Below are 23,276 nucleotides of genomic sequence, written 5' to 3'. Positions count from 1 at the left end.
GATCTTGGAAATGAGAACACCTCCAAGATCCAAAAATCTCCAAGATCCAATTCCAATATGTAGTAATAATAATAATAATAATAATAATAATAATAAGCAAATGTCTCCAATTAGAAATGTAGTATAGTTCTTCTGATTCACTATGTCACTTACTCCATGTGCAGGCATTGCAATAGGATCACTCAACTAGTGACAGTTAGTTAATTACTGTATATATACATGTATAAGTCGAGATTTTCAGCAAATTTTTTTGTGCTGAAAATGCCCCCCCTCGGGTTATACACAAATCAATTGACCCAGAAAGCCGGCGGAGAAGAGGGAGTAGCGGAGCAGCGGGTCAGAGGCAGAAGCCAGCGGCTGTGGCTAACATCTGTGCCGCAGCTGTAATAGCGCACAGTGCCAGCCGCTGTCTTCCAGCACAAATACTCACCTTCCTGCGCGCCTGTCGCTGCATCTCATTCATTCCGGCACCAGCAGCTCTTGCGGCCGAGCGATCACGTGACCCAGCTTATTAAGGTAATGAATATGCACGCCTCTCCACTCCCATAGGCGTGGAGTGCATATTACCTTAATGAGCGGTGCTACGTGGTCGCAGAAAGAGCTGCTGGCGCTGGAACCAACGAGATCCAGGAGGGCGCGCAGGCAGGACAAGGACCGGGGGAGCTATGAATACAATGACAGGGACCGGGGGAGCCATGCATACAATGACAGGGACCGGTGGAGCCATACATACAATGACAGGGATGAAGGGACAATACATACTCAAGTCAATAAACTTACCCAGTTTTCCGTGACAAAATTAGGTGCCTCGGCTTATACGCGGGTCGGCTTATACTTGAGTATATACGGTAGTTATTTGTTAGTGGTCATAACCATGAATATCTAAGCTACCGTAATGACCTGCACATGTGGTAAGCAACCAAGTGAATCAAAAGAGCTATACTACATTTCTAATTGGAGGCATTCAATATTATGATTATTATTATTACTACTACTACACAACTACATATTGGGATAGGATCTTGGAGATTTTAAAAGAGGTATTCCCATCTTCAAGATCTTATCCCAATATGTAGTAGATGTAATAGTGACACCCCTTTGGAAGAAGCAATAACGCGAAACGCGCGTTAAGGGGATTCCTACACGTGTTCCTTCAGCATTTAACCTGTGGTATGTCGTTCTGAGTCTCATGTATGGTTGTGTTGTGAAGTCTCCCTGGCACTATCTATAACAAGTGTTTTTGCACTATGCACAAACTATTTTTGCATTATGCACTTTGATTATTTATTTTTATGCAACCGAGTAGTGCCCGACACTCTTTACAAGCCATCTATGAGAATTATAAATAAAGTTGGATATTCATTAATTTTTTGAAGGATAATGTATTTTTTGTATCACTTGATGGCAGTATAAACAATAAAGAATATATATAAGACTATTGATACATTTTCTCAAATAATTTTTTAATAGAACTATGTAAATAACTAGAGAAATTTATAAAAAGCACATGGTTTTTCCTTCTATTAATTAATGTGGATAATTAGTTTCCAGAGGTTAATATATTTGAATTAAGGATGGCTTTATGAAAGGATAATTGTGTCCTGAAAAAATCTGTATAATGGATACCACGCTATAAAAGTACGTACCATGTGTTGTCTAATCATGAACCATTTTTAACCCTTTTACTCCCAAGGGTGGTTTGCATGTTAACTCCAGGGCCAATTTTTACAATTCTGACCACTGTCCCTTTATGAGGTAATAACTCTGGAAAACTCCCATAGATCCCGGTGATTCTGACATTGTTTTCTCGTGACATATTGTACTTCATGCTAGTGGTAAAATTTCATTCGTATAACTTGCGTTTATTTGTGAAAAAAACGGAAATTTGGCAAAAAATTTTGAAAATTTCGCAATTTTCCAACTTTGAGTTGTTATGCTCTTAAATCACAGAGATATGTCACATAAAATACTTAATAAGTAACGTTTCCCACATGTTTACTTTACATCAGCACAATTTGGGAACCAAAATTTTTTTTTGTTAGGAAGTTATAAGGGTTAAAAGTTTACCAGCGATTTCTCATTCTTACAACACCATTTTATTTTTTGGGACCACCTCACATTTGAAGTCACTTTGAGGGGTCTATATGATAGAAAATACTCAAAAGTGACAACATTCTAAAAACTGCACCCCTCAAGGTGCTCAAAACCAAATTCAAGGAGTTTATTAACCCTTCAGGTGCTTCACAGGAATTTTTTGAATGTTTAAAAAAAAAAAAAATGAACATTTAACTTTTTCACAAAAAAATACTTCAGGTTCAATTTTATTATTTTACCAAGGGTAACAGGAGAAATTGGACTGCAAAAGTTATTGTGCAATTTGTCCTGAGTACGCTGATACCTGGTAAGTGAGGGGGAACCACTGTTCGGCGCACGGCAGAGCTTAGAAGGGAAGGAGCGCCGTTTGACTTTTTCCCTGCAAAATTGGCTGGAATTCAGATCGGATGCCATGTTACATTTGCAGAGCCCCTGATGTGCCTAAACAGTGGAAACCCTACACAAGTGACCCCATTTTGGAAACTAGACCCCCCAAGGAACTTAACTAGATATGTGGTGAGCACTTTGAACCCACAAGGGCTTCACAGACGTTTATAACGTACAGCCGTACAATTAAAAAAATCTTATTTTTTCCACAAAAATGATCTTTTCAAACCCAATTTTTATTTTCTCAAGGGTAACAGGACCCCAAAAGTTATCGTGCAATTTGTCCTGAGTACGCTGATACCCCACATGTGGAGGTAAACCCCTATTTGGGCGCATGGCAGAGCTCGGAAGGGAAGTAGCGCCATTTGACTTTTTTGGCTGGAATTGAGATCGGACGCTATGTCGCGTTTGGAAAGCTCCTGGTGTGCCAAAACAGTGGAAATCCCCCCCAATTCTAACTCCAACCCTAACCCCAACACACTCCTAACCCTAATCTCAGCCCTAAACCTAGCCCTAACCCTAACGGGAAAATAGAAATAAATACATTTTTTTTTATTTTATTATTTTTCCCTAACTAGGGGGGTGATAAAGTGGGGTTTGATTTACTATATATGTCGGGTTTTTATGGTTGGCAGCTGTCACACGCTAAAAGACGCTTTTTATCGTAAAAGTGGTTTTTGCATCACCACATTTGGAGAGCTATAAGTTTTCCATATTTTGACCCACCGAGTCATATGAGGTATTTTTTGTGGGACGAGTTGACGTTTTTATTGGTACCATTTTCGGGCACGTGACATTTTTTGATCGCTTTTTATTCCGATTTTTGGACGCAGAATAAACAAAAACCAGCAATTCATGAATTTCTTTTGGGGGGGTGCGTTTACACCGTTCCGCGTGTGGTAAAATTGATAAGGCGGTTTTATTCTTCGGGTCAGTATGGTTACAGCGATACCTCATTTATGTCTTTTTTTATGTTTTGGCGCTTTTATGCAATGAAAATATTTTTGCATCGCTTTATTCTGCGAGCTATAACTTTATTTTCTTCGCTGATGACGCTGTATGGCGGCTCGTTTTTTGCGGGACAAGATGACGTTTTCAGCGGTAACTTGGTTATTTATACCCGTCTTTTTGATCGAGCGTTATTGCACTTTTTGTTCGGCGGTATGATGATAAAAAAACAAAACAAAAAATAATGCTTTATTTTTTAAAGGGTTCACTAAAGGTGTTAACTAGTGGGACAATGTTATAGGGTGGGTCGTTACGGGAGCGGCAATACCAAATATGTGTAATTTTATTGTTTTTTATTTTAAAAAAATGAATTTATTAGGGAATATTTTTTATAAATTATTTTTACACTTTTTTTTTTTTTTTTTTTTTACACTTTATTACACTGTCCCGATCTGTCCCGACAGCGATCTGTCACAGGCGCTGCACAGGCTTCCTCATGCCTGCGCTCTGCAGGTAGTGAGGAAGCCGGCTCCCTGCAGGCCCCCGCCGCCATATTGGATCCGGGGACCTGCAGGGAAGGAGGCCCCCGCAGCAGCGCTGCACATTTCGCTGCTGCGGGGGTCTCAGGGAAGCACGGAGGCAGCCCCTTCCCTGCCGATGCTTCGCTGATCCTCCGGTACACTGCAATCATGTTTGATCGCAGTGTACCGGGGGTTAATGTGCTGGGGACGGTCCGTGACAGCCCCTGACACACAGTGTCGGGTGTCAGCTGTGATAATCAGCTGACACCCGGCAGCGATCAGTGGCGCTCCCCACGGGGGGCGTCGCTGATCGCTCTGACTTACTATTCTGTCCTTGGGACTTAGGTCACAGGTCACATGAACGGAATAGTACGTCTAATGTAGGAAAGGGGTTAATGTATATGTCTTATTATATGTCATTATATCAAATACAGGAATGTCTATTTTTTAATAGTTTCCCAAGTTTTTTTTGTAGGATAGATGTAATAGTAGTAGTAATAATAATATGGGATAGGATCTTGGAGATGGGAATACCCCTTTCAGTTATCCAAAGCTGCAACACAAAAACTGCTGAATTCAAGGGATTCACCACTTTATTTCAACAAATGTGCTGGGGAACATAATTTTGAGGCACACCAGTCTTTTCCAATTGAAAAACAATGCACATGAAAAAGCTGTTGCAGTTGGAGGTGACAGAAAGAGAGAATGTGACCAAACAAGTCCATCAATTGCCATTATGATAACAGGAGCTCTGAGATAATATTTATATTTTAGCAAGTGCCACAAAATCAGGTTTCCAATACTTCTGTTAAAGATAACAGTGGCCAACATTTTAATTCTTGATTCACATCACGTTTTTGCCATACGTCAGTAGCTCCATCCTGGCTTCCATTTGAAGCCCTGAAATAGGGATTCAGCTGTATCGCCAGAAAGATCCAGGGTCTTTAAATTGGTTGTCCGGTCCAAGTCGATAAGTCTGCAGTCACTTTGTGTGACCGGAGTGTATGTTATACATACTCCCGGTCATGGCCTGTCTAGTGGGTGTGGACTCATTCCATACACTTTTAAAGAACGAGGTCATGTCCAGTCTAGTGACGCGGCCGTCTAGAGGGGGCGGCCTTGGTCCATACATGTGTATGGAGCAAGGCCGCGCACACTGGCTGCAAGCATGTATAAGGCGAGGTTCACATTTGCGTACTGTAGGAGCTGCGGACTTCCTCCGAGAAGCTCCGCCCACTGCCGAACCTCCTCCGGTCAGCTCTGCCTATGTCCGCATACTTCTGCATGCGACCTGCATACCCCATCTTTACAAATGGGTGCGCAGGTCGTGCGGATGCCTCTGCATGCGTCGTTTTGACGATGCAGCGACCGCATAAAATTCCAACATGATGCGTTTGATTCGGGTCGCCATATAGTCAAAATGACGCATGCGGAGGCATCCACATACATCCACACGACCTGCGTACCCAATGTTAAAGATAGGGTACGCAGTCCGCATGCAGAAGTATGCGGACGTAGGCGGAGCTGACTGGAGGTGTGGCAGTGGGCGGAGCTTCATGGAGGAAGTCCGCAGCTCGCCCTTCCGCAAATGGGTCATTCCATGTCAAGTGGACCAGTTTTAAAAATCGTCCCCACTCGACCTCCGATTTTGCTGAAAACTTATAAGGATGTACATGTATGTTTGAAAAGAGGTTCTGTAAATTTTTAGGGCCAGATCTCAAATACATTGGGCACTGTTGACCTTTCACTGGAGGTTCCACCAAGCCTGCGGCTTCAGCTAAGAGGATTTTGCAAACTTTGGCACATAGCCATTAGAGTTCTATACTGGCTATGATGCTGAAATTTGGCATACTAGCTCACCTTTTGCTGCTAAACACGATAAAATTATTACCGGCTATGACAAAACAATATTTCGGCCGCAATTTTGTGTCAAAGTAGCTTGTAAAACGCGTCGCATAAAATTTATGCCAAACTTTGCCCATATATAACTCAAGACCAAAAACCAATAATAACTGGTGCTTTGCCCTGTACACCAAACATCTACATGACTTTGCATTGCTGCAATATCACGGTCAAAGCATATGTATTTGTGGAAATATTCACACCCACATATGATGAAAAACTTAAAAAAAAAACGAATTTTACCTATTTGTAGGTCAAATTTCTCAACAAGGGTACCCCTAAAATATATTAATTCTGATATCATTAGAAAGAGCACATTTTTCTCTACAAGGATCATTGTTTTTTTTTTTTTTTGGAGTCTCTCAGTTTAAGAAAAGAAAAATGCCACTGAACATGGTGTTATTTATTAATACGCAATGAATGGTAACTGCACTATTCTTGCGTTGGTCCATGGTGGTTATACCACAACCAATTCCCTAAGAATTGGTATTATAATTAGTGTTGAGCGATACTGTTCGATACCCAAAAATATCGTATCGGATGGTATCGCCCGATACGAAAAAAATATCGGGTATCACCGATTCCGATACCGGAAGTCCCATTCAAGTCAATGGGACTTCCGGTATCGGAATTTAAAAAAGCCCTTTATTTCCTTGTTGGCTAATTCTACATAATTGAAAACAAATAAGAATCATGTAGAATGTATTGTGGGAGGTGGAGGAGACATTAAAGGCATAGTGGTTTATTCAAATCGCATGGCATAGCATTAATTCCAATTTTTTTTTTTAAGACGTTCGGAGTTAAAAAGATATTGACTATGTTAACCTTTTTTATATTTTGTCAGATATGTATGTTTCACAACTTCCATGCTCTTCACCTTCTTTTGTACTTCTCCCACACTTTCTCCTTCATGATCCGCAGCAGTAGCATTTTTTTCATCAACTTTTTCTTCACCTTATTCATCTTCTTCATCTTCTTCCCATAAATTTTTTTTTTCCATTCTTCATATTCTTCTTATTCAGCTATTAATTTTCATATGCTATTTCTTCATCTTCCTATTCTTCTTTGTCTTCATTTTCTTATGGTGACAGGCATTCCTGTAGTACTTATGTATAAAAGTTATAAAAGATTACACCTTACGTTCTGCCTGTCACTAAATATTTACAACAGGATTTGTCCGCGTTCAGTTTGGCATGCAGCAGCAGGCATTTTCCAGGGGCACCACGAGGAGGAACGGACTCACCCCCATTTACTGCTTAGTCTTCTTCTGCTTATAATTTTGATTTCTTCTATGATGATTTTTAGTCTTATGCTTAATGTTCTTCTGCTTTCTGTTCTTCTGCTTTTGCTTCTTCTGCTTCTTGTTCTTCTGTCTTTTGTTCTGTATCTTGGTGGTTGTCTTCATGTTCTTTGTCCTCTTGGTCATATTATTTAGGGTCATATTTCTGGTCTTCTTTGGTGTGGTCTTCAGGGTCGTCGTCATCAGGGTCGTCGTCATGGAGATCAATAAGGATTACCAAAGACAATTTCAAAAAGCTTGTAAATGTAGCAGAAGGTACAAGAAGGCTGAGAAACTGGCGAGAACCAGCAGACAGTGCTGGCACCCGGATGGGTAGCAGACGGAACAAGAGCCAATGGCACTACCGAGGACCAACTGACGGTGCTGGACCACGGTTACTAAGCAGAAGGTACCTGTGCTAAAAAGCACTACCAAGGACCAGCTGACGGTGCTGGACCTCGGATACCGAGATGGAGGCACCTAGGCCAAAGGCTGTGGCGAGAACCAGCAGACCGTGCTGGCACCCGGATGGGTAGCAGAAGGAACAAGAGCCAATGGCACTACCGAGGACCAACTGACTGTGCTGGACCACGGTTACTAAGCAGAAGGTACCTGTGCTAAAAAGCACTACCAAGGACCAGCTGACGGTGCTGGACCTCGGATACCGAGATGGAGGCACCTAGGCCAAAGGCTGTGGCGAGAACCAGCAGACAGTTCTGGCACCCGGATGGGTAGCAGAAGGAACAAGAGCCAATGGCACTTCTGAGGACCAACTGACGGTGCTGGACCACGGTTACTAAGCAGAAGGTACCTGTGCTAAAAAACACTACCAAGGACCAGCTGACGGTGCTGGACCACGGTTACTAAGCAGAAGGTACCTGTGCTAAAAAGCACTACCAAGGACCAGCTGACGGTGCTGGACCTCAGATACCGAGATGGAGGCACCTAGGCCAAAGGCTCTGGCGAGAACCAGCAGACAGTGCTGGAACCCGGGTGGGTGGCAGAAGGTACCCATTCAAAGCAAAGTAGCCATGCCGCAAGCCGGCCGCAGTTACCGAAACCCACAGTCCTACAGGGGGTCCATGTCCCATTGGCACTACGGATCCAGCCTTCAGTGCCAGTTCCCGCAGTCTACATAGGAGTCACCTAAACTACAGGCACCATAGAGTCGGCTAACCCGGCCGCAAGACGACAGGACAACGGATTGGTGGCATAGTGACCTTGACACTACCCGGAAACAGTAGGCGTGCTGAAAACAGGCTGGGCAACAGGGAATACCCGTGCCAAAAACACTGCCGAGAACCAGCTGAAGGTGCTGGAACCCAGATGGGTAGCAAAAGCTACAAGAGCCAATGGCACTACCGAGGAACAGCTGACAGTGCTGGACCACGGTTACTAGGCAGGAGGTACCTGTGCTAGAAAGCACTACCAAGGACCAGCTGACGGTGCTGGACTTCGGATACCGAGATGGAGGCACCTAGGCCAAAGGCTCTGGCGAGAACCAGCAGACAGTGCTGGAACCCAGGTGGGTAGCAGAAGGTACCCATTCAAAGCAAAGTAGCCAGGCCGCAAGCCGGCCGCAGTTACCGAAACCCACAGTCCTACTGGGGGTCCATGTCCCATTGGCACTACGGATCCAGCCTTCAGTGCCAGTTCCCGCAGTCCACATAGGTCACCTAAACTGCAGGCACCGTAGAGTCGGCTAACCCGGCCGCAAGACGACAGGACAACAGATTGGTGGCATAGTGACCTTGACACTACCTGGAAACAGCAGTTCCCGCAGTCCACATAGGTCACCTAAACTGCAGGCACCGTAGAGTCGGCTAACCCGGCCGCAAGACGACAGGACAACAGATTGGTGGCATAGTGACCTTGACACTACCTGGAAACAGCTGGCGTGCTGGAACCAGGCTGGGCAACAGGGAGTACCCATGCCAAAGACACTGCCGAGCACCAACTGGCGTTGTTGGAGCCCAGGGAAAATCATGGTGTAGGAAGAGGCCTACTAGGAGCCAGGTGTAAATCGGAGGTATTTTGACTTTGGAGAGAGCAGGACACTTTGCCCTCCACACAGCAGGGGATCAGCTGACGTTACCGAACCCCACTTTCACATGAACAAGTGTTTTTTTCTGTGTGCACAGCACTTCCGAGCACCAACTGGCGGTGTTGGAGCCCAGGGACAATCAGGGTGCAGGCCGAGGCCTACTAGGAGCCAGGTGTAAAGCTGAGGTATTTTGACTTTGGAGAGAGCAGGACACTTTGCCCTCCACACAGCAGGGGATCAGCTGACGTTACTGACCCCCACTTTCACATGAACAAGTGTTTTTTTCTGTGTGGACAGCACTTCCGAGCACCAACTAGCGTTGTTGGAGCCCAGGGACAATCAGGGTGCAGGCCGAGGCCTACTTGGTGCCAGTTTTTGATTGTTTGTAGGCTACAACAGACTGTCAACGTGCTCCAATTAGGCATCTGTCTCCACTCTGTTTCCAGGATTTCACGTGACAACCAACACCGCCAGTTTATGCGTACAGCAGCCGTCTACCCACTCCACACGTGTTCCTGGGTTACTGGGGCTCTGTAATGTCAGCAGATCCTCTGATGTGTGTCTGCCAATGTCTCCTGCTCTGTCCACATTACCACCGCTTGCAGTGGGAAGGTGGACAGCGCAGGAGACAGTGGCAGACACACATTGGGGGATCTGCTCACGTAACAGAACACCAGGAACACAGGAACACGTGTGGAATGCGTGGACGGCAACTGTGAGCCGGAACTGGCGGTGTTGGAGGTCAGGAAAAAATACTAGAGACAGAGTGGAGACAGAGGCCAAATCAGAGAATGTTTAAATCTGAAGTAGTTACAATTTGGAGGCAGCAGCAGTTTGCCCTCCACACAGCAGGGGATCAGCTGACGTTACTGACCCCCACTTTCACATGAACAAGTGTTTTTTTTCTGTGTGCACAGCACTTCCGAGCACCAACTAGCGTTGTTGGAGCCCAGGGACAATCAGGGTGCAGGCCGAGGCCTACTAGGAGCCAGGTGTAAAGCTGAGGTATTTTGACTTTGGAGAGAGCAGGACACTTTGCCCTCCACACAGCAGGGGATCAGCTGACGTTACTGACCCCCACTTTCACATGAACGAGTGTTTTTTTCTGTGTGGACAGCACTTTCGAACAACAACTGACGATGTTGGAGCTCAGGGATAGTCATTTTGTAGGCTGAGGCCTACTTGGAGGCAGTTTAAGATAAGACGTTGTTTGAATTTGGAGGCAGCAGGAGAGTTTGCCGTACACACAGCAGGGGATCAGCTGACGTTACCGAACCCCACTTACACATGAGCGAGTGTTTTGTCTGTGCGGACAGCACTTCTGAGCACCAACTGGCGGTGTCGGAGCCCAGGGAAAATCAGGTAGTAGGCCGAGGCCTACTTGGTGGCAGTTTGTGATTGTTTCTAGACTACTACTAACTGTCAACGTACTCCAATTAGGCCTCTGTCTTCACTCTGTTTCGAGTATTTCCTCTGGCTTCCAACCACGCCAGTTGCTGCTCTGAAATGCCATCTGCACAACCCACACTTGTTCCTGTGTTACTGGGGTTCTGTAACAGCAGCTTCTCCCTAGAGGTGAGTCAGGCAATGTCTCCTGCTCTGTCCACATTTCCACTACAAGTAGTGGGAATGTAGACAAAGCAGGAGACATTGCCGTGGTCTCCTCGGGAGATGAGCAGATGTTACAGGCCCCAGGTAACACAGGAACAAGTGTGGATTGTGCAGACGGCACTTGAGAGCAGAAACAGGCGGTGCTGTAGGCCGGAGGAAATACTCAAAACAAAGTGGAGACAGAGGGCAAATCAGAGAACATATTAAATCAGAGGTAGTCAGAAGTTGTAGGCAGCAGAAGAGTTTGCCGTACACACAGCAGGGGATCAGCTGACGTTACCGAACCCCACTTACACATGAGCGAGTGTTTTGTCTGTGCGGACAGCACTTCTGAGCACCAACTGGCGGTGTCGGAGCACAGGGAAAATCAGGTAGTAGGCCGAGGCCTACTTGGAGCCAGGTGTAAATCTGAGGTTGTTTGACTGTGGAGGGAGCAGGACACTTTGCCATACACACAGCAGGGGATCAGCTGACGTTACCGAACCCCACTTACACATGAGCGAGTGTTTTGTCTGTGTGGACAGCACTTCTGAGCAACAACGGGCGTTGCTGTAGCCCAGGAAATAAAGTTCAGGTCATAGAAACATGAACACAACAGGAGACCTGGATCCTGTTGCCAGCCAATTATTCTGGAAGAGGACTGGCAAATTCAGGTGAGATCCAGGCCTTGTTCATTTTCAGAAAAGTAAGCCGGTCAACATTATCGGCCGATAGTCGCGTGCGACGGTCTGTTACCACACCACCTGCAGCACTAAAGACACGTTCCGATAATACACTGGCAGCAGGGCAAGCCAGCACCTCCAATGCATACTGGCTAAGCTCTGGCCATGTATCCAGCTTAGAGACCCAATACTTGAATGGGGAAGAGCCGTCTGGGAGAACACTAACAGGGCAAGACAAGTAGTCTGTCACCATCTGACGGAAACGTTGCCTCCTGCTGACTGGAGCCGTCTGTGATGGTGTAGCAGTTTGTGGCGGTCCCATAAAACTTTTCCACATTTGGGCCATACTGGCCTTGCCTTGTCCTGCGGCACTGCCTCTGCTACCTCTTTGTGCAGAGCTTCCTCCACTGCCTCTACCCACATGGCTGCTTTGAAAAGCACTACCAGCAACACTTGCGGGGGGAATGGAGAACATGATGGCCTGCACAAGTGTTTCTTGGTACTCCCGCATTTTTCGCTCCCGGTTCAACTGTGGTATGAGGCTTTGTAAGTTGTCCCGGTAGCGAGGATCTAGGAGGGTGTACACCCAATAATCAGTCGTGTGGAGAATGTTGGCGATGCGGTGGTCATTTAACAAGCACTGCAGCATGAAATCAACCATGTGCTGCAGACTGCCAACTGGACTGGAAACGCTGTCCCCAGCTTGAGGCAGCATCTCTGCCTGCGCAGCATCACCCCACCCTCGCTGTACACACTGACTAGAGCCTTGTGTACCTTCCTCCTCTGGAGAGATGTGTTCCTCCTCCTCCATTGACTCCTCGTCATCCTCCTCACTAAGTGTCCCCTGCCTGGGCCTTTGTGTGGAAGCACGTTGCGCAGACTTGCCAGAAGCAGATGGCATTTCTGACTGCTCATCCTCGACCTACTCAAAAACCTCCTCACTTAGTGCTTGTAAGGTTTTTTGAAGCAGACCGATGAGGGGGACAGTCATGCTGATTAGTGCATCATCTGCACTGGCCATCCGCGTGGAGTCATCGAAGGCACGCAAAACTTGGCAGATTTCCCTCATAGTGGCCCACTCAGTGGTGGTGAAGTGTGTCCGGCGCACAGTGCGACTTGTTTGCGCCTGATGCAGCTGGTACTCCATTACTGCTGCCTGCTGCTCACACAACCGCTCCAACATATGTAACGTTGAATTCCACCTGGTGGGGAGGTCACATATGATGCGATGTTCTGGCAGGCGGAATCGGCGTTGCAGAGATGCAATGCGCGATCTTGCCATGCTGGAACGCCGCAAGTGAGCACACTCTAGGTGAACCTTGTGCAGCAGTGCATCAAGATCCGGATAGGCCCTCAGAAAGCTCTGCACGACCAAATTGAGCACGTGTGCCAGACATGGTATGTGAGTGAGGTTGCCTAGGCCCAGAACTGCCACTAGATTTCGGCCATTGTCACTCACTACGAAACCTGGCTGGAGATTCGCTGGCACAAACCACACATCGCTCTCCTGCTTGATAGCATTCCAGAGCTCCTGTGCTGTGTGGCTCCGATTCCCCAAAGAAATTAATTTAAGGACGGCCTGTTGACGTTTGGCCACACCTGTGCTCATATCTGGCCTAACAGGCTCACGCAGTGCTGATTCCGAGGAACTAGAGTAGGAGGAGGACTCAATATGTACAGACTGCATTCCGGCAATCCTTGGAGTTGGCAGAATACGTACAGAGCCACTCTCCAGATCTGTACCCGGCTTCACAACATTGACCCAATGAGCAGTGAGGGAAAGGTATCGTCCCTGTCCATGGCTACTGGTCCACGCATCGGTGGTCAGGTGGACCTTGCTACTGACGGCGTTTAGCAGCGCATTTTTAATTTTTCCCTCCACATGCTTTTGCAGGGCAGGGACAGCTTGCCTGCTGAAATAAAAGCGGCTGGGCACATTGTATTGTGGAACTGCCAATGACAAAGTTCCGGAAGGTGTCAGTCTCCACCAGCCTGAATGACAGCATCTCAAGGGCCAGTAGTTTGGCAATGCCGGCATTCAGAGCCAGTGCTCGGGGATGGTTTGCCGAGTATGGCCGCTTTTTCTCCCATGCCTGTGCTACCAATTGCCTGTGAGTGGCCTGGGAGTGTGCTGATGACTGCGAACGTGGTTCAGTGGGTGGAATTTCACTGGGTCTCTGGACAACAGTGGCAGTGGTTCTTCCATGGCGTTCCAGTGAGGAAGCCGAACCAGCTGTGTGTGAGCTGGGGGAAGAGGCCCCAACACGAGCTGAAGAGGTGGTAGGTGCTGCTGAAGGTTGGCCTACATCTTCAGTGTGTCTGTGTAACTCCACCTCGTGCTTGGTACGCACATGTTTCCACATATTTGTGGTATTGAGGTTGCTCACATTTTTCCCTCGTTTCACTTTCTGATGACACAGCTTGCATTTGACAAAGCAAATATCATCTGCAACTGTGTCAAAAAAAGACCTCGCACTGCAAGTCCTGGGAGCGCCCGTTTTGTGTTTTGGAAGAGGATTGCTCCTCACGGGTGCCAAAGTGGAGGCTACAGGCAACCAAGTCTGCCCCGCCCTCCTCTTTTGGCCGTTCGGGGAATCTCTTCCTCAGAGCTGCTCCCACCACCTTCCTGTGGCTGACGCCATGATGTGTCAAGGACCTCATCATCTCCACTCCCCTCTTCAAGCACTGGCTGGTCCTGGGTTGTCTCGCCAGCACTGTACGCACCAGAAATTGGCAACTGAGTCTCATCATCATCAGATGAGCACTGAGGTGTGCTGACAATAGGCACTGGCCCACCCGCCTCTTCAGATTCAGAAGGACAAAGCAGTTGCGCATCACTGCATACTCCCTCTTCTTCATGCTCTAGAATGCTGCTTGGCTGGCCACCTCTTTCCAAGCCAACAGATTCTGAGAACAGAAGTAAAGATTGAGATGGCTCCTGTCCAGGGCTCTCAGACTGCCTGGGCAATTTGGCAGGTGGTGAAGAGACAGATGGTTGCTCTTCAGTGCTCTGGCCTTGGGAGGATGCGGAAGTCATTGAAGTGGATGCGTTAGCTGCCATCCATCCGACAACGGCTTCAATTTGTTCGTCACGCAGCAGTGGGGTACGGCGAGGTCCTACAAAGCTGCGCATGAAGGACTGTTGCCTGGTAAAAGTGGGGGATGCCGGGTCACTGGTGGCCGCAGCAGACACCGAATCCCCACGTCCTCTCCCTGCCGAATCCCCCCGTCCTCTCCCTGCTGAAACTCCACGGCCACGACCACGTGCCTTACTCCCTGCCTTCTTCATCTTGGTAAACTGATAAAGATAGGCAGAAAAGTAAAAAAGGGGTGGCTTAGTGTTCTTATTCCTGAACACCTGCTAACCAGTATAAGAAACACTAATTTGGCTAAGAGTGTGTGTACTACACTTTAATATGATCTAATGTGGCCTAGACAACTGTAAAGTGGAGTGTTTGTGTTTGGTGAACTTTATTTCCTTTTTTTTTTGGGGGGGGGGGGAAGAAAAGGATGTGAAAAAAAGTTTGAAAGCTATAGTATCACAAACTTTTTGGAGCGATTACAATGCAGGAAGCTAACCTACAATGCAATTGATGAGGCTCCAAAAAAGAGGGTGATACTAGTCTGGCTGGCCCTGAAGGGCACAAGCCAGCAAAAAGGCTCCTCTATCTAATCCTATATAGTGTTTGCAACCAACCAATGACAATGGATGCGGTTGGAAGCACACTAATATAGGAGCAAAAATCTGGCTAAATTAGCTGCAAAAAAAGGACTATGTATGAGGCAGTGATGCACGCTGAGCGGACTACAGCTAGCGGTGGCTGTAGAACACACTGCAACGTGAGCTGCACTCACACACAGAGAGACCTATCAGACAGCCAAAAACAGTGCAGAGAAATGGGCTATAGCACTGAAAGGCTGCTGAAAGGCTCCGCTGTCCACTCCTTTAGTGTTTGCAACCAACGTATATGGATACGTATGGAAGCACACTATAGAGGAGAAAAAAAAAGCAGCAATAAAAGAAAAATGTGTATGAGGCAGAGACACACGCTGGGCGGCCTACAAGCAGACGTGCCTGCAGGACACACTACACAGCGTGGGTCTGCACTCACACAGCCCTTGCAGACAGCTATTAAAACAGCGCTGCTGGGCTACAAAAATGCTACAGTGGTGGATTATGTAGCCTGGGTAGAGCAATAGATATTTTTGATGATCGCTATTTCTAACTGTCCCTCACAGTGTTCAACAGCAGCCTGTCCCTAACTGAATTCACAGCAGAGTGACCAGAAATGGCGGCTGCAGCGGTTTTTATAGTGCATCATGACATCATTTCAGCAGCCAATCACAGCCATGCCAGTAGTTAACATGCCTACATACCTAACAGGATGTGCCCACACTTCTGAGGATCCCCATTGGCTGAATCAAATCAAGCGGGCTCCTAGCATTATGGGAACTTCCGATTCCGGTATTCGATATGAAAAAAGTATCGGAACTAAGTATCGGAATTCCGATACAGCTAATATCGGCCGATACCCGATACTTGCGGTATCGGAATGCTCAACACTAATTATATTATTAAGAATTGTAATAATGCTGTCTTTCGAGAATTGGCAGCCCCATCGCCTACGAGCCATGGCCGATAGCCGTGTAAGGCCAGCCGCGGGCGGTCTCTTTATCGCAGGTTCCGAAGCCTGAGGGTGGGTGTCTTTGCCTAGGATCCCAAGCCTAATATTGGGTATCTTTTGTTGGTTCTCAATCCATAATGTTCAGTCTAAGTGGTCTGGAATTGTTGCTGAATTTGCAACATAATCGGTTCAGAGAAGCTGTATTGTCGGCCCATTGCTGTTGCAGCTGGTGCTGGAATTATTGCAATGATTGACTGCTTGGGAATCCAGCATGTATCATTTCTCACAGGCCAGTGAAAGAAGCTAGCTGGTCCATGAGGATGCATAAAATTTATTAATGCATCATGGTCGTCGACTGAAATTTCAGAAATATTTCCAATCCACCAGTTCCTATCGTAAATGCAGGCAATGTATTGCCCTGGCTGGAGGTTTGCAATTGGCACAAAAGGCATTTCTGATCTGACAGATCTATCTACATGGGCAATGAAAGATGATGGGTCATTTGACACCCTTGAAATGCGAATCTTTTTGTCATCAATTGGCACAAACTGGTTATTTTCTCTTGTTCCAGCAATGGTATGTCCATCTTTGCACCTTTCCTCTTGAACTACCCATATTTCTTTTGGAACAAAAAAAAACTTGATTCCATGCAGTTGCTCGTTGCAAAAGTTGAATAAATCCACCGGGGTTAGTATTTGGTTTTCAGTTGAGCGTTGAAGACTGGCACGAGCTGCCAACCTCTATGCTGTCCCTCCAATCCCATCACAGGTCGACTTTCCATGACTGGTACCAAAAAAATTCCATTCAGCGCTGATATTGAAATCAGCATTGTAGTGGCACAAGTTGAGAAAATTTTTGAAATTTTTGTACTGGGCTGCAGATCCATCGCTGAAGTAGTGGATATGACGAATCCCATAGATGAGAGTCTTGAGATACTCCACAATTACTGTTAAGAAAGTGTGGACTGCAACTGTGTCATGTCGTGAGCAATCACTGATTATGCACAAGCTGATGTTCTGTGCAGCTTCACCATTTAACTCCTTGAAGTAAATTACAAATGGGTGTACTGTAGCTTGACTATTTTCCCAGTGGAAACCTTGAATGGCATCTTGAACAATAAATGAGTAATTTTCAGCAAAGTCCATAAGGATCACAAGCTCTCCAGGTCTCAGATTTTCCTTCAACGATTTCAGATAGCAACTTTGATGCTTGGCGATGTAGTGATGGCTACAAAGTTTAGAAATTTTCAAAACCAATTCTTCAATGAAATCTTCTATAGTCAGTTGTTTGGTATCAAGCGTGTCTCGATCAGTGTGAATCCATTGTTTGAACTCAATAATATCTTCAGGGTCACTGTTGACAAACACATTGACTAGAAATTCTTTTAAAACTTCAGGACCCGGGCATTTATCACAACGGCCAACCATACAGTCCTTGGATTCAATTCCACAGACCATTTTGCATATGAGCTCTTTGTAGTCATCATTGATTGGGCATGCCGCAAGCATTAGTTTGACATTTTGGTGAAGTGTACACACACAAACGGAATGTGTTCCAGCAGATCCAACGGTTATGCACCACTTTGGCCGAAGCTCACAAAACTTGGAAAATCCAATTTTAGGGCCATTCCGATCCCGATAGGCAACAAACATTTCCCTGATATTGCTCAGCAATAGTCGCTTTTGCATCTGCTTTTTTTCTCCTGCTATTCGCACTGATACATACTGTAGTCTTTTTTACCAGGGCACATTCGACTGAATTCATCATCCTCAAAAAATGCCTGCACCTTCTTCTTCACTTCCTCAGAAACTTTCTTGCCACACTTGATTCTAGGTAAGGCTAAGATCCCATGTTCACATTTAAGCTTTCGAGCTTGCTTGACCATTCGTTCAGAGACACCGAATTCGTCTGATATAGCCTTAATGGACCAACTTTTAGGTGCCAATGTCAAGATTTGGACCTTTTCTGCCCGACTGGACACCTGCAGCTTTTGCTTCAAATCTGCCAAAAGGTGATTGTAATCCAGACACATTTTGCACTGTGCTGTTTTTGTTTGCTCAATGTCTTTCGGCTCAAGCCCTCCAATTGAAGCAATCTTGCTAGAAAATGCATTTTGTACCTGGCTAAAAAATAAATATATGCATTAAAATGTAACAATAGTCAATAACTTTTCATAAATAAAAAGGTTTATAGGTTTTTGATTATAATAGACATTGCTAGCAACAATACAACTCTGTAACATGTGATAAGAATCTGAAAATCAAACACAAAATCAATGCATTACGCGCATATATAACACCATGTTCAGTGGCATTTTTCTTTTCTTAAACTGAAGAGACTCCAAAAAAAAAACAATGATCCTTGTAGAGAAAAATGTGCTCTTTAAAATAATATCAGAATTAATATATTTTAGGGGTATCCTTTTTGAGAAATTTGACCTAAAAATAGGTAAAATTTGGATTTTTAACGTTTTTCAACATATGTGGGTGTGAATATTTCCACAAATAAATATGCTTTGACGGTGATATTGCAGCAATGCAAAGTCATGTAGATCTTTGGTGTACAGGGCAAAGCACCAGTTACTATTGGTTTTTGGTCTTGAGTTATATATGGGAAAAGTTTAGCATAAATTTTATGCGACGCGTATTACAAGCTACTTTAACACAAAATTGCGGCCGAAATATTGTTTTGTCATAGCCGGTAATAATTTTATAGTGTTTAGCAGCAAAAGGTGAGCTAGTATGCCAAATTTCAGCATCATAGCCAGTATAGAACTCTAATGGCTATGTGCCAAAGTTTGCAAAATCCTCTTAGCTGAAGCCGCAGGCTTGGTGGAACCTCCAGTGAAAGGTCAACAGTGCCCAATGTATTTGAGATCTGGCCCTAAAAATTTACAGAACCTCTTTTCAAACATACATGTACATCCTTATAAATTTTCAGCAAAATCGGAGAAGGTCGAGTGGGGACCACTGGTCCACTTCACATGGAATGACCCAAATGTGAAGCCAACCTAACTCATACATACCCTCCATTCCCAATCAGAAACCGGCGAATCCCCGCTGCGCACAGTGCATGCACTGGGGGGATTTATAAGTCTGCAGTCACACAGTCACTGCAGACTTATAAATTTGGACCGGACAACCTCTTTAATGAAGAAGATGGAGTCTCTTTTGGAGATAACCACAAAAGTGTGGTTGACTGCACTTTTGTGCTTGCGTCAGAGAAGCAGACATAGTTGAAAAGGAGGTTAGACAGAGCAAAGTGACTCCATCTGCTTCATTAACACCTTCCAGATATGACTATTTTCTGTTTTTTATTCTCCTTCTTCCAAGCTATAACTTATCTAATATTTTATAGGTTTAAGCATATGAGGGTTTGTTTTTTACAAGACGAGTTTACACTTTTGAATGACACCATTAAGTTTATAATGTAATGTACTGGAAAGCAGGGAAAATGTTCTGAGCACAGAAAAATTGCAACAACAACAAAAAAAAAAGTGCAATTCTACAATTGTTTTAATTTGCAATGTTCCCTAAACGAAGCTTTCAGGTTTATCTTTAATCATTACTAATAAATATATGCTATACGATCATTTCTATTTAATATATCCAATTACCAACATTATAGAAGAGTGAACTGCAAAGGCACTTTAGATTTTAGTAAAGGGTTAATGAAAAAACAACTTTTATCTGGTCATGCAAACAAAGTAAAAATCAGCCTTACCAATCATAATAATACAAAGCACAAGGTTGCTAATCTCTTGAAGAATCCGTGGACCAAAAGCCAGCAGTATTCCAGCCACCAGCTCTATCCATCCCATTACCTGCAAGTATTGGTACGGATCAGGCTTGAAACCAAAGTCTTTGAGTGGAAACACATCAGCAAACTGAACAAACTGAGACTTCTGCAGATAAAAATAGAGAAGTAAAATAAATTACACTTTTGTATAGTGTCATAGGAAAATTAAAGTCCATGGAGGAGGCACCCACCACACACAGAATCTCCTGAAGGAGAAAAATATAACATCCTAAGACCATTTTTGTAATATGACCACATGGTTAACATGGGAACAGAGTATATTACATAAAACTAATTAAAACTCCTTTTAAAACCAGAGACTCCCTGCAGTGCCCAGGCGACTGAAACAGGGTATTTATTGTGGGAAATAGAGTCTATGGTTTGAAGAGGCAGAAGCCACTATGATGAAAGCATCTTTGGTAGCCAGCCCGCCTCCGTGATCCAGATAGAAATATTTTGGTTTGTGTAGATCTGATAGATGGGATATACGTTTTCAATTTCGGGACTAAGAGGTGAAGAACATGCATATGACATGAGGTCATCAAGGGGAGGTATGAGGGTGTAACTTAGGAAGGAGCTAATAAAAAGCATAACCTGAGAGGAGTCTGGATCAATTGACCTTACTTAGGATGACATAGCTCGCTGTGAAAGTCTTTCCATTTCCCAATTGGAGAGATTTTATATATATATTATATATATATATCTTTCTGGATTAAATGTAAAATGTACTAGTTATGTTCCTTTTTTTTCTGTCACCCGCACTCCTGAAAGTGATACGCTACCTGTACAGTGTCCAATATATTATATTCACACACCTTGGTACATTCACTGCAAGCTCTGCAATAACCAAACTAACATCTCGCTGCTGCCACCAATCATTTACAAGCCGTTTGGACACCGTACAGATAGTGTCTCGCTTTCAGGAGTGTGGTGTATAGAACAAAAAGGAATATAACCATTACATTTTATATTTAATCCAGAAAGATAGGCAGTGTATACACACACGTCTCACTAAGTTTGAATATCATCAAAAAGTTAATTTATTTTAGTTCTTCAATACAAAAAGTGGAACTCATTATATAGAGTCATTACAAACAGAGTGATCTATTTCAAGTGTTTATTTCTGTTAATGTTGAACCAAAAAGTCATCATCTCAGTAAATTAGAATAATTAATAAAACACACCTGCAAAGGCTTCCTAAGCATTTAAAAGGGTAATTTAGTCTGTTTCAGTAGGCTCCACAATCATGGGGAAAACTGCTGACTTGACAGATGTCCAGAAGGCAGTCACTGACACACTCCACAAGGAGGGTAAGCCACAAAAGGTAATTACTAAAGAAGCTGGCTGTTCACAGAGTGCTGTACCCAAGCATGTTAATGGAAAGTTGAGTGGAAGGAAAAAGAGTGGTAGAAAAAAGGTGCACAAGCAACCGGGATAACCGCAAGCCTTGATAGGATTGTTAAGAAAAGGCAATTCAAAAATTGGGGGAGATTCACAAGGAGTGGACTGCTGCTGGAGTCATTACTTCAAGAGCCACAACACACAGACGTATCCAGGACATGAGCTACAAGTGTCACATTCCTTGTGTCAAGCCACTCATGACCAATAGACAATACCAGAAGCGTCTTACCTGGGCCAAGGAGAGAAAGAACTGGACTCTTGCTCAGTGGTCCAAGGTGTTGTTTTCAGATGAAAGCAAAATTTTGGATTTCATTTGGAAATCATGGTCCCAGAGTCTGGAGGAAAAGTGGAGAGGCACACAATCCAAGCTGCTTGAGGTCTATTATGAAGTTTCCACAAACAGCGATGGTTTGGGGAGCCATGTCATCTGCTGGTGTAGGTCCACTGTGTTTTATCAAGACCAAAGTCAGTGCAGCCACCTACCAGGAAATTTTAGAGCACTTCATGCTTCCCTCTGCCGACAAGCTTTTAGGAGATGAAAATTTCATTCTCAAGCAGGACTTGGCACCTGTCCACATTGCCAAAAGTACCAATACCTGGTGTAAATACAACAGTATCACTGTGCTTGATTGGCCAGCAAACTTGCCTGAATCTATGGGGTTATTGTCAAGAGGAAGATGAGAGACACCAGACCCAACAATGCAGACGAGCTGAAGGCTTCTATCAAAGCAACCTAGGATTCCATAACACCTCAGCAGTGCCACAGGCTGATCGCCTCCATGCCACATGAAATTGATGCAGTAATTGATGCCAAAGGAGCCCTGACCAAGTATTGAGTGCATTTACTGAACATACATTTCAGTAGGCCAACATTTCGGATTTTAAAATCATTTTTCAAGCTGGTGTTAAAAGTATTCTAATTCTCTGAGATAATGACTTTTGGGTTTTCATTGGCTGTAAGCCATAATCATCAACATTAATAGAAATAAAACACTTGCACTAGATCACTGTGTTTGTAATGACTATATACTGTATATATTCACATTTTGCATTGAAAAACTGAAATAAATTAACTTTTTGATTTAGAGAGAAGCACTTGTATATATTTGTTCCATGCGTTGGAATTGGAGGTGTACATACCATACGCTTTGTTAGTTCTCCAATAACCGGACCATTAGTGGAAACTGTCTGCGGCCTCCTCTGTTAATCGGTCACTTACTGTACGTAATTGTCCTTACAGTAGGTGGCAGCAGAGGGTGTTTGTGACAAAAAGGTTAACAGTGGGGTGGTTCAGCATGACCCCCGTAAATGTGATCTTTGACATACAGATTTTAGCGAAAACACATTTATTTGGGTACTTTACATATTTTATGTGCATTATATTGATTAATGCACGAATTCGTCACTGATTACCTTCTGTTGTGCCTGTGCAATTAGTGTGGTCGTTAATACTCTGCTCTTGGCCATTTATATTGTGTGTAGTCGCTGGGTGGAGAAAACAGGTGCACTGTACAGTGTTGGTGCTTGCTAGGACATAACTAGCGCACATCGATACAGAGGTCATTGGAACCCTCCGCCATTCTCTCTACAGTTGTGGCCAAAAGTATTGACACCCCTGCAATTCTGTCAGATTATACTCAGTTTCTTCCTGAAAATGATTGCAAACACAAATTCTTTGGTATTATCATCTTCATTTAATTTGTCTTAAATGAAAAAACACAAAAGAGAATGAAGCAAAAAGCAAAACATTGATCATTTCACACAAAACTCCAAAAATGGGCAAGACAAAAGTATTGGCACCTTCAGCCTAATACTTGGCTGCACAACCTTTAGACAAAATAACTGCGACCAACCGCTTCCGGTAACCATCAATGAGTTTCTTACAATGCTCTGCTGGAATTTTAGACCATTCTTCTTTGGCAAACTGCTCCAGGTCCCTGATATTTGAAGGGTGCCTTCTCCAAACTGCCATTTTTAGATCTCTCCACAGGTGTTCTATGGGAT

At 44.5% G+C, this 23,276-nt stretch overlaps 1 protein-coding gene across 1 annotated transcript in view; it reads right to left on the bottom strand.

Moving 5' to 3' along the window:
- The window catches only part of TMEM35B (transmembrane protein 35B), a 56,346-nt gene that overhangs the window by 2,719 nt on the left and 30,351 nt on the right, over window positions 1–23,276 (bottom strand). Inside the window, exon 3 of the mRNA XM_073563139.1 lies at window positions 19,797–19,977. Coding sequence (XP_073419240.1) covers window positions 19,797–19,977 — 181 coding nt within the window. The remainder of the gene's footprint in view (window positions 1–19,796; window positions 19,978–23,276) is intronic.

Source organism: Dendrobates tinctorius, unplaced genomic scaffold, assembly GCF_039654945.1.
Source record: "Dendrobates tinctorius isolate UK_male_01 unplaced genomic scaffold, ASM3965494v1 ptg000015l, whole genome shotgun sequence".
Lineage (NCBI taxonomy): Eukaryota > Metazoa > Chordata > Amphibia > Anura > Dendrobatidae > Dendrobates > Dendrobates tinctorius.
This window is presented reverse-complemented; position numbering and strand designations above follow the sequence as displayed.